The 11488-nt window shown below is 62.4% G+C and overlaps 1 protein-coding gene across 3 annotated transcripts; it reads left to right on the top strand.

The window, feature by feature from the left end:
• Positions 1-2972: 2972 nt before the first annotated feature.
• On the top strand, positions 2973-11060 carry DLK1 (delta like non-canonical Notch ligand 1). Of its 3 annotated transcripts, none has more exons than XM_038544060.1 (6): positions 2973-3096; positions 4406-4469; positions 4948-5078; positions 8130-8271; positions 10078-10357; positions 10577-11060. In XM_038544060.1, the coding sequence occupies exons 1-6, from the start codon at positions 3030-3032 to the stop codon at positions 10823-10825; spliced, it is 933 nt and encodes a 310-aa protein (XP_038399988.1). In that variant the 5' UTR covers positions 2973-3029; the 3' UTR covers positions 10826-11060. The 3 variants fall into 3 exon arrangements, with proteins under 3 accessions (XP_038399988.1, XP_038399989.1, XP_038399987.1); XM_038544061.1 differs by having other exon boundaries at positions 10583-11060; XM_038544059.1 differs by having other exon boundaries at positions 10078-11060.
• The last annotated feature ends 428 nt before the right edge of the window (positions 11061-11488 follow it).

Genomic DNA, 11488 nt, shown 5'->3' on the forward strand with positions numbered 1-11488 from the left:
TCCAGTCTCCTGAATTTACAAACACTTTCCTGAGACCCACAGAAACCAACAGAGAGCCCCAGGCTTATAGGTCTTGAAACGCAAGAAAGCCTCCCCCCAGCAGCGGCCCTGCGGGGGGCTCTAAAGAGGGCCAGATAGGAACAGCCCCCCCAGTTCTCCCTAGCCTGCTGGGGTGGAGACCCAGCGCCAGGCGGCTGCTGGAGGAAGGGCAGGAAGGGCCCAGGCCTTGTAAGTGCAGTGGTTTTCTACTTAGCAAAAGCCAGAGCTCCCTTTGGGGACAGGTGGGGCATCCCTGTTTATAGACGAGGAAACTAACTGGGGCTCTGAGGGGGAAGTGACTGGCCCAGGGCCCTCAGCAGGCAGGGGATGGAGCAGGGATTAGCGAGCAGGTGCCAGCCAGCCAAGGCATTGCCCTTTCAGCCTAAGCCCCTGACATTTGGACACGGATGCCCTCGGGTGAGACTGCCCTCCTCAGGCCTCCCTCCCTTTCCAGAACTGGGGAGGGCAGCTGTGGGAAGGGACGGAGAGATGGGAGGGAGGGGTCTAGATGAGGGTGCACTTGATGGCAGCAGCCGACCGGCTGGTGCGCCACACAGTCCACAAGGCACCTCGTGACTTGGTCTGGGAGGAGGCCCTCACCCTGGGCCGCTCAGCCCAGAGATCCCCCGCCCCTCCTTGGAGTCTGGCTGAGAACCCAGCCCTTCCCAATCTGCCCGCTGTGTAGGATAATTTTGGAGGCTGAGGTCAGGGTCCTTGGAGGGAAGAAAGGGGGGGCGGGGGTCAGGGAAGCTGGGGCGATCTGTCTCCATGCGGTGGACAGTTGAACCTCCAGGCCCGACCAGCCCGTCACCCTCTCGTTGGAAACCCCTGGGTCTTGGGCAAAAGACCTTCTAACTCTGACCTCCAGTATCTTCATTTGAGAAGAGTCCCCGGAAGAGACTGGAGTAATGGAAAGGAAGGGGCACAGGGTGGGTGACTGCTCCCTCCAGCCTGTTGCTTAAGCCATTCCCAACGGCATCCCCCCCCCCCCCCACCGCCCCGCTGTTTCTGGGCCTCCTGCGTAGAACACCAAGGAAGAAGCACTTTCCTCTAGGGGAAGGGGGTGGGGGCTTCCAGCCTCTGTGGAGTTGGCCCAGGGCAGCCCCAGGGTCTCCACCCGGGGCGTGTGTCCTCCCACAGGTGACTTCCTTTGGGAACACAGACTTAGGGCCTTAGGGACCCTGGGCCTGGGGACTCCCCGTGGCCTCACTTCCCATATCCATCCTGAGGATGGAGAGTATGTCTTCAAACCTGCCAGGGCCCTGGGAGGTGGTCTGAAGGCCTAGACCCAGCGACCCCATGACCAGAGTGGCAGAGACCACTCACCCATCTCACTGTGGTAGAGGGAAGGCTATGACGTGGGTGGGCACCCACTTCCTGTACCTGGGATCTATATGCAAACTAGTCCGTGCAAATGAAACATACATAAGTGACCCATCTACAGGTCATGACCTCCTGGGGCCCTTCCCCAGGAAGTTAAACACCTTTCGTCCCCTTCTACCGCCCCGGACCCCCACCCACCTTTCCCTATCCCTGCCTCCGGCGCCCTGATCAAGACAGGGTCTAGTGGATCTGCCCAGGAGAATCCCTAAACCCAGGCTGGGGGCTCTGCCCAGGAGCTCTTGGGAGGGAGGGGTGGATCTCTGGCAAGGTCAGCATCCCCACCCCCACACACCCCCGTGACTCCTCTGGAGGCCTCCCAGTGGGTCTGGAATATGTGCCCAGTGCTTGGTGTGCAGCTGTGTGAGTGTGAGCGGACTTGTGAGCTTGCCCACATGTGTCCCTGTGGGCAAGGATGAACGTGACCGGGTTTGCGCGTGTGCTGGGTGACGGTACCTTCGTGTTCTGATGAGTGTGTAACCACGAGCCTGTGATTCGTGAGTCTGGGGGGCCTGGGTGTGCGTGCTTGTGACTCTCACGTGTGTGGGCCCTACACATGTGTGTGAGAGTCTGTGGTGTCTGCGTCTGCGTCACCAAGGCCCTGACCAGGTCTGCCCGGTGTCTGAGTGGGTGTCTGTGTGTTTACAAGTGAATTCGCATGTTCAGGTGTGCACGTGGCTCTGCACGTGCCTCTGCGTGGACGGGTGGGCACACGCGGAAGGATGCCCGGGGTTTCATAACCGTGTGTCCGCTGGCCTCCCTGCGTGCCTGTGACTGAGCATGTGGCGCTTCTGACTGTTTCTATAACCTGCGTCTGCCGGCGGTGTGCGCTGGTGGTGTAGGGTGTGTGTGTGTGTGTGTGTGTGTGTGTGCGTGCGCGCGTGTGTGCGCGTGTCTGCATTTTCCTGCGTCTCTGCGGCCAGGGTAGGGGGCTCTAGGGCTCCTCATCGGTGCGTTCCGAGCGCGGATGCGGATCGCGCGGGCCGCGTCCCCAGAGTGCGCATTTGTGTCTCCGGGCCGGGCCGGGCCGGCGAGCCATGGCGTGCGTGCTCGGGACCTTGGCCATAAGTGCCCTGGTGCTGCTCTGCGTGCTTCTGTATTCCGAGCGCGTGCTGGCGCCCGGCTGGGGGCTGCGGCCCGGCCCCGGCTCGGTCCCCGCCGCCTGTCCTAAGCGGGCCCGGGCGTGCGCGCCCGCGGGCCGTCCCGCGTCCAGAGCGTGTGCCCACCGCGCGCGGGGTACCTGTGCCCGTCTAGCCAAGAGCGCTCCGTGCGCGCGGGCGGCTCTCCGGGACGCCGCAGCGGCGGGGGGCGGCCCCGCGAGGGGCGGGGGTCACCGGGACTGGCCGGCGCCGGCCCCGTGCGCGCGGAGGCGGGGGCGGGGGGCGGGGGCCGCGGGGGGGCGGCGGTACGAAAAGGGCGGCGCGCGCGGCGGCGGCGGCAGCTCGGCGGCGGCGGCGGAGAGCGCAGCGCGCAGCCCGGTGCAGCCCTGGCTTTCCCCTCGCCGCGCGCCCGCGCCCCCTTCCGCGTCCGCAACCAGAAGCCCAGCGCGGCGCCCGGAGCCGGACCCGCGCCCGCGCCGCTCCCGGGACCGCGACCCCGGCCGCCCCGCGATGACCGCGACCGCAGCCCTCCTGCCCGTCCTCTTGCTCCTGCTGGCCTTCGGCCACAGTGTCCATGGTGAGCCCCCCGCCGGCGGCCCGGCTCGCGCCCCCTCTGGGGAAGCCCGCGGCGCCCCCCCTCCCCGGCCGCCCGATGCCCCGCGCGCCCCGTCCCGTGCGCCCCAACTCCGGCCCGTCCCGCCTAACCCTAAGCCCCGCGCGGGGCCGCCTCGCCCTCCCCGCCGCCCTCGCATGCCCGGCGCGGCCCTGGGGGTCCCGGGGGCAGCGGAGGTGTGCGGACCGCGCCCCCCGCGCCCCCGCCCCAGCCCCTTCCCACCCCGCAGAAGTGGCGCTCGCAGGGGTGCCGGTGCGCGGAGACAGGAGGTATGGAGAAGCGAGGTGATGCTCGGGAGCCCTGTGTGGAAATGCTCAGGGGTGCAACTTTGGGGTGTCGCGGCGTGCGCGTGCAGGAACAGGTCTGTGGGGGCCGCGGGGGGTGGCTTTGCCGTCGCAGCCCCGAATTCCGCGCGCGAGGAGCCCCAGCGCGAGCCCCTCCCGTGCGCGCGCGTGGCGTTCCTCTAGGTGAGGGGCTGCGACACTTCTGTCTGCAGCGGCCATCTGTCTCTGACAGAGAGAGTTGCCCCTTCCCGCAGTGCCCCCCGCCCCCACTGCACCAGTGCCGAGGGGGGGGGCCGTCTGGGAAGCTGGGGAGCTGATGGAAGTGGATGCACACAGTAGGCACCCTCCAAGTGTCCGATGGTGTCAGAATGGCAAAATCTGTTTTGCAAAAAAAACCTTGCGTCTTTTGAATATGAAGAGTCTGGGGTAGGGGAAATGGGGGAATTTGACCTGCGTGCCTGGTTTAACTGGGATTAACCTTAAAAAAAAAAAAAAAAAAAAAAAAGAGAGAGAGAGACCCTGATGCTTACCTGTGGGGCTGCCAGGTGAACCCGTCTGGCCTTTTCCGAAGCTGGGTATCTCAGAATCTGCTCCCCATTTTAGCTCACTTTGCAAAAGTGAGGGTTTGGCTGCGTGCCCAGGGGTCAGAATCCTTCCATTCACTGTCTCCCCTCTCCCCGCTATTAGCGTTTGAGGTTTCGTAATTTGGGGGAGCGTGTGTGTGGGGGGGGTGGAATTAGGCGTCTGACCTGCTCCTAGGAACCAGGCAGTGTACTGTGGTCACTCCATAGCCGGGACCATGGCAGAGATTTTTTGTCCCCCCTGAGTGGGCTGACGTGAAGTGCCTACTGTGTGCCAGGCTGGTCGGACCTCGGGGGGTCCTTGGCTCCCTCCAGGGAGGCCGGGAGCTGCTTGGGAGAAGACCGGCTTTGCCTTGGCCTCCGGGGCCTTGTGGGGTGAATGGTGTAACAACCTTTCTTGTGCCTCAGGAGCTGAATGCTTCCCGGCCTGCCACCCCCAAAATGGATTCTGCGAGGATGACAATGTTTGCAGGTAATGGGGTGCTTCCCCAGAGGCAGCTGTAGGGGGTCAGGGCAAAATCCTGGGGAGTCATGGCGTCAGGCAGGAAGGGGGGGGTGCTTGGCTGCTGGGCTGCAGCAAACAGCTTCCTCGCCCCCACAGGAACTGGTGGGGGGGGGGTAGCGAGGGGGAGAAGAGGGCAGGGGACAGTCGCGACTCCTGTCTGCCGTCTCAGAAGTGGGGGTGTCTGGAGAGCCCCTTGCAGGGGGAGACCACTGCAGGCCACTGCGGCAAGATGCAGTGCTCTCCCAGGCTCTCAGGGACCCCTCTGTCTGGTCCTCTGTTGACGCTTTTCTGTTCAGGTGACTGGTATTTGCTTCCTGGGACCCACCGGCCTGGTACTGTGCAAACACCCCCGAGGGATCTTGGCTCCGTAGAAGGCAGCCTCAGCACCCTGTCCACTCCTGCCCCTCCTCACATGTCCCCATCTTTCTCCCCCCACCCCCTGCAGGTGCCAGCCTGGCTGGCAGGGTCCCCTGTGTGACCAGTGCGTGACCTTTCCCGGCTGTGTTAACGGACTCTGCGTGGAACCCTGGCAGTGCATTTGTGACGACGGCTGGGACGGCAACCTGTGCGACATAGGTTGGCATGTGCCCCCGCCCACCCCACCCATCCCTGCCCTGGGCGCCCAGCCACCTCCTCCCAGCCTGTGGCTGCCTCCCCTCCCCCTCCCGCCTTATTCCCACACACCCCGGGCTCTGTATGGTAATGATCTGTTTATTACTTCCCCGCTGCTGCCCAGAGCCTCCTCACAGGTAGGGCCTTAATTTTGCTCCCCTCCGCGTCGCCCGCACCCAGAGAAGGCACTTTGTGGGGGCTGGCAGGGAGCTGCCTGTTGAATAAAGAGTCACGAAGAAAGCACACGCCACACAAAGCCGAGAGAGAGAGTAGAGACCTGGCTAACCTGTCCGGGTCTCTAAAACTCAGAGGGGGTAAGGATGGGGGTGGGGGTCACAGAGCTAAGCCTCTGAAAAATCCACACAGAAGGCTGGTAAGGAGGCTGCAAAAACACGCAAACAAACAAACAAACAAACAAGGGGGGGTGAGTGCTGAGCCTGGGGGTGCAGGACGGGGGTGGGGGGATCCCGAGCTGTGTCAGGGCCGGTAGGATGGGGCTGGCCTCGGTCAGGTGTAGGGGGAGGCGGGGGGTCCACGAGGGCTGAGAAGTGGTCAAAGTGCAGATTGGTGTTATCTGTTGATTTCATTAATTTATGCAATCTTTGTCCTCCATTACCATGAGCAATTGAGAGTTGGCTGTCACTGCAGTTCTAGGCTGCAAAATGTCCATCTGAGTCCATTCTCATCTGGCAGAACCTGCCCTGAAGCCGGGGGCAAAGTAAAGTCCTCGACAAAACTCCCAGCGACGTAGGCAGCTGCCACAGGGCCTTCGTCCCTCGGTCCTCAGCACTGGCAGGGACAGGGGTACCGATAGGGAAATCGAGGCTCGGGGAAGTCTAAAGGCCGTGCGTAGGGACCCATGAGGAGTTGTCCAGAGAGGGTGGCTAAAATCCCTTCTCCTAGCCCCAGAACTGGGGGAGCTGTCATTTGTGGCTGCTCCAAATCCCCTCCCTTAAGGAAAATACAAGCACATGTTGGGACCACACCCCCAGCCTGTATCGCCGAGGCAGGGCTCTCCTAATCGAGCCCCCCCATCACATTGTCTCGGGTCCTTAAAGCCCCCCCACCCCCAGCCCCGATGATACAGGATTTTACCCGCAGCTGACTCATGCTCTAGCCAGCAGCTCTGCTGCCCCTCAGCACGGCACCCTCTGAGCTGCTTTGGGACCCACAGGATCCCAGAAAAGCTTCCTCTTGGGGTCAGGGCTCTTAGCCTGGAGCCCATTCTCTTTGGTGTCTGGTTCAGGATTGCCCCCCCCCCCCCCCCCCCCCCCCCCCCCCCGCCATGGAAGTTTCCAGACAAAATGTCCCCTGCTCCCTGGGTTGACAAAGCCTCTCAGCCTGGGACGTGGGGTTGGGAGGAAACAGCCCTCCGGGTAATTAGCAGCTCTCTCCCTTTCTCCTGGCGTCTGAGGCTGTCGGGGCCACAGCTGCTGCCCTAGCGGAGACCCCCGGCAGCTTTCTCCTCGCCCTGGCTTAGTCTGTGCTACTTTTGGGCTGGAAGGAGTTGGGAAGAGTGGGCTCATCCTCTGCTGGTGGGGCCGGACGCTGCGGGGAGGGGATGGGGGGCTTGCTAGCTCTTCAGCTGAAATTTAAGATTCAACCGTCAGGGATGGGGTTGCTGGGAGCACAGGATGGGGAGCCCACTGCCGAGGCTTCGCCTGCTGGCTGAGCCGGCACCTTCCCGTAATGATAAATCCTCTTTATGTTTCCTTATACCAAGCCGGGCTCCCAGGGAGTGCTTCGTGGGCTCTGGATAGGCCGCAGCATGGCGTTCGGGCTTTTCCTTATTGGTTGATTGCCATCTTCCCTCCACGAGGGTGAGGGTCTCTTTAAAAAAGGGGAAAGAAAAAAACCTGCACAAAAAATCTACACACGTGTGGCCTCTGCACCCGGGGACCCCCCACCCACCCTGCCTTGGCTTGCTGCGTCTCTGGTTGGCCCTGGCTTTGTATTTGGCAGGTGCTCCAGGGCAGCTCAAATGTAGGAAGCTGAAGCGAGTAGGTCCTCCCCCAAACAAAGACCTGCCAGGGAGAGCCCCTTCTTTTGTAAGTGGGGAAAGTGAGGCAGAGACTGGGAGGAGCTGAACTCTGAGGCCGGCTGGGGCCCAGCAGAGGAAAGGTCCCTCCTGGCCCTGTCCGGGGGGGGGCTGGGGTCTCCACTGGCAGAGAGCCCCTGACCCAGGCCCCTTTGTTCAGCTGTCCCTGGCTCTCGGAGCCCCGCATAATGAAGTGTGCATGATGGGAGGTGTAAAAAAGGCGGCGGAAATGTAGCAGTGCTCATGGAAACCCACACGGACAGGAGAGCACTCAGATACTTCTAATTTCGCTGCCTTCAAAAGATACAGCCTTTTTATCACGAGCCCCTCAGTTCCGATCCTGAGCGCAGAAAGAGCGACCACCAGGAGGTGGAGGCGGTGCTGGGGCTAAATCACGTTTCTTGATTCCCCCCAACAGGAGTCTTCCCATGTCTCCGTTTCTCCCCCTCCCCTCTATGATGGCGAAGTATGAAGGGCAGCTGGTGTTTCTAACAGCTGGGCTGCACGATTGCCCTGAATGGCAGGGACCCCCCCACCCCCAAACAGGAGAAGCTGGACATGACCATTTTGGGCAGGGGAGAGGCAGGCACTGGGGAACCTTGGCCCCGCACACACCGGTTTGGGGGCAGGAAGGGGTCTGCAGTGACGGTCATGCTGGTGACCTGATGCCAGGAAAAGGGGGCAGCTGTCCTGGGCTGAGGATCAGTGACCTAACACAGGGGAGCCCCTTCAGCTCTGTGAGCTGCTTCCCCACTGCAGAGGTTTGCGGGGGTCACGACACGCTCTTCCTCAGGACTGTGTTTGGTGACCATTGGCAGTGGCCGCTAACAGAGACATCGAGGCAGCTCACTTGGGGTCCCTCCCACCCCCACTCCACCAGCTGGAGGGCTCTGTCCCTGCGCCCCATCCAGAAAGTTCTCCTTCCAGCCTGTGTGCCGGAGGGGGTGACAAAGTCTGCTCTTTCCTCCCCATCGCAGACATCCGGGCCTGTGCCTCGGCCCCCTGCGCCAACAATGGCACCTGCGTGAACCTCGATGCCAGCCACTACGAGTGCTCCTGCGCCCCTGGGTTCTCGGGCAAGGACTGTCAGAAGAAGGACGGGCCCTGCGTGATCAATGGGTAAATATTCTTTCTGACTCTGTGTGATCTGATGAATGCTGCTTTGATTCCTGCTTCACACCCCTAAAGACCCTTTCAGCCTAGCCCAGTCGGACCCGTTGCCTGACAAAAGACCAAGTAAGTGCCCATCCCGCAGCCCCACGGGGGGCCGTCCCAGATCAGGGTATTTGCGGGGGGAGTGTGTCATTTCCATCATTTCTGAAATGACCCCGGAGGTGATTGCATATTCCCTCGCTGGGTGTGTGCGCGGGAGGGTACAGGGTACCCTGGGCCTGCCGTCCAGGCCAGCGGTGGGGAGGCGCTGGTGGGGGCAGAGGTCCCTGGGGCCGAGGCTCTTTGTGAAGCCCACTCACTGCACTTTAGGGGGGTGGTTTGGGGGAACGGACAGGCTCTGCAGCTGGGTTTTGGGGGATGTTTAGGGAGACCTGCCAGGCTGAGGAGGTGGAGAGAGGAGGGGCCTTTGGCCAGCGGGGTCCGCGGCGGGGCGGGGGGTGTCCAGCGCTCAGCTACCCTCAGTGGGGCGGAGGCTCGGGGACGCCTGAGCAGGGGGCAGCACAGACAGAGGGGCCGCTGGCTTTCTGGCAGCCAGGCCATTTCCGGCCCTCCTCTGTTTGGCTCCACGGAGCCCCCAGCCGTCCAGTCCACGGGGGCTTGGGCGGCGGTCCCCGGCCAGGAGCTGGGGGGCGGGGGGTGGGGGCAGAAGCTACCAGGCGGAATAAGCTTATCTTGACCTGACATTCCAGGGGGCCGTGGAGGACCCTGGAGCCAGCAGAGGCCACAGACAGGCATTTATGCAGCATCTAACGATCAGTGTTCAGAGGGGGTCAGAGGAGCGGCCGGGCGGCGGCGGGGGGAGCACAACGGAAGCCCACGTCTGCCTCTTAGCGGGATGGGAAAATACGGAGCAAAACCTTTACAATATTTTGCTTTTCTCTCCAACCAACTTGAACGGTCTGTCAAAATAGAGCCCGGGGTCCTTGAAGTGCCTTCAGAGCCCGGCTCCTCTGCGGCCCTCACCCCTGAAGCGGCTGTGCCGAATTGGTGTGCTTCGAGCCCCTTTCTTCCCTGGGTTTTGGCATTTATCGGATGACAAAGGGTCCGCTCGTTTAAAAGCACTTACATTAAATGCTCCTGTGCTGTGCTCCGCTTTGAGCAAACAGCTCGGTCTGCACGCCGCACTTGGGTGAATGGCCCGCTATTACACAGCCGGGCACCGCCGGGCCGGGCCAGCGCACACAGACCGAGGCTGCCTTTCACTCTGAGTGTCCCCAAGGGCTTCCCGTACAATAGTCCGCAGGCTCTCCGCCGAAAGTGACAATACGAGTCACCATGAGGGTGGCAGCGTGGTGCGGGCAGCGGGGAGCGAGGCCCCCACCCCTGCCCTGCCCGGCCCTGCCCGCGGCCCGGGATGGAGCGGAGGGAGGGGGCTGGCGCCAGCCCTGGCTCATCACTAACTTTGCCTCTCTCAGCCTGTTTCCCCCCCGTCCAGTGACTAACCGTCAGGCCTCTGGTCGGAGAGATGACCTAGGAGGTGGGAGAGGAGACGGGCCTCGGCACGGGAGGCCAGGTGTGCTCCAGGCTGGCAGCTCGAGGGGGTGAGGCGAGCACCCCACACGGGCGGGCCTGCGTCCGCCTCGGCCGGCCCGGGAGCCCCTCGTGGGCGGGGGTCGCAGCAGCGCCCCGGCGTCCCCCCTGGCCGGCAGCAGCTCACGCACCGGACAGGCTGGCCTCCCCCCCACACCCGGGCACCACTGTCCTAGCCCAGCCCCCGAGGGCCCTTTACCGTGTCCCCCTGTTGTGTTGCAGTTCCCCCTGCCAGCACGGAGGCAGCTGCGTGGATGATGAGGGCCGGGCCTCCCATGCCTCCTGCCTGTGCCCCCCTGGCTTCTCAGGCAATTTCTGCGAGATCGTGGCCAACAGCTGCACCCCCAACCCGTGCGAGAACCAGGGCATCTGTACGGACATCGGGGGCGACTTCCGCTGCCGATGCCCCGCCGGCTTCGTGGACAAGACCTGCAGCCGCCCCGTGAGCAACTGCGCCAGCGACCCGTGCCTCAACGGGGGCACCTGCCTGCAGCACACCCAGGTGAGGTACGAGTGTCTGTGCAAGCCCGAGTTCACAGGCCCCATCTGTGGCCGGAAGCGTGCCCCGAGCCCCCAGCAGGTCACCCGTCTGCCCAGCGGGTACGGGCTGACCTACCGCCTGACCCCCGGGGTGCACGAGCTGCCGGTGCCCCAGCCCGAGCACCGCATCCTCAAGGTGTCCATGAAGGAGCTCCACAAGAACACCCCCCTCCTCTCCGAGGGCCAGGCCATCTGCTTCACCATCCTGGGCGTGCTGACCAGTCTGGTGGTGCTGGGCACCATGGGCATCGTCTTCCTCAACAAGTGCGAGGCCTGGCTGTCCAACCTGCGCTACAACCGCATGCTGCGCCAGAAGAAGAACCTCCTGCTGCACTACAACAGCGGGGAGGACCTGGCCGTCAACATCATCTTCCCCGAGAAGATCGACATGACCACCTTCAGCAAGGAGGCTGGCGAGGACGACATCTAAGCGGCGTCCCCACCGGCCCCTCTCTGTTCTCGGGGTCCCGCAGAGCTCACTATATGCGGTCTGTTCTCCTCTTTGTGCTGGAGTTTGCTCTATTTTGTGTCGAATCTGGTGAACGCTATGCTTCCATATATTATCTTTGTGTTGCTCTGTGACAAATGCAAATGCCAAAAGCATCCTCTTTCTCTCTCTTAATGCATGATCGATAAATAATAATAAGAATTTCATCTTTAAACGAGTAAAAGAAATTAGTATGTTATTCTAAACTCTCTAAACTTAAATCTAAAATCAAAAAAGACCAAAAAAAAACAAGGCAACTGAACCGGGACTGGGTGCCGACATCCCTCTCCGAGGGGTCTCGGCCACGGTCCTCGTGAAACCGTAACGAGTGCTGCGCATGACCGCTCACTGTGAAAAAGGCAAAAATCTCTTTCGTTCGTCCTCACACGCCACATCCAACGCGCACTCACATCCAGTTCAACACCGCAACCTTTAGATCTTTCCGATTGATTTGAGATTTTGGCAGAGTGCAGCGGCCGTGTGTCAGGCAGAGAGAGCCCCGGGCTGGCTGCTGGGGGGCCGGGACCTGCTCCCCGCCCTGCCACTAACTCGCTGTGCGATCCTTGGCGAGCCCCCGTCCCCACCCCGGGCCCACCTTCTGCCCCT

Source organism: Canis lupus, chromosome 8 (genome assembly GCF_011100685.1).
Source record: "Canis lupus familiaris isolate Mischka breed German Shepherd chromosome 8, alternate assembly UU_Cfam_GSD_1.0, whole genome shotgun sequence".
Classification (NCBI taxonomy): Eukaryota; Metazoa; Chordata; class Mammalia; order Carnivora; family Canidae; genus Canis; species Canis lupus.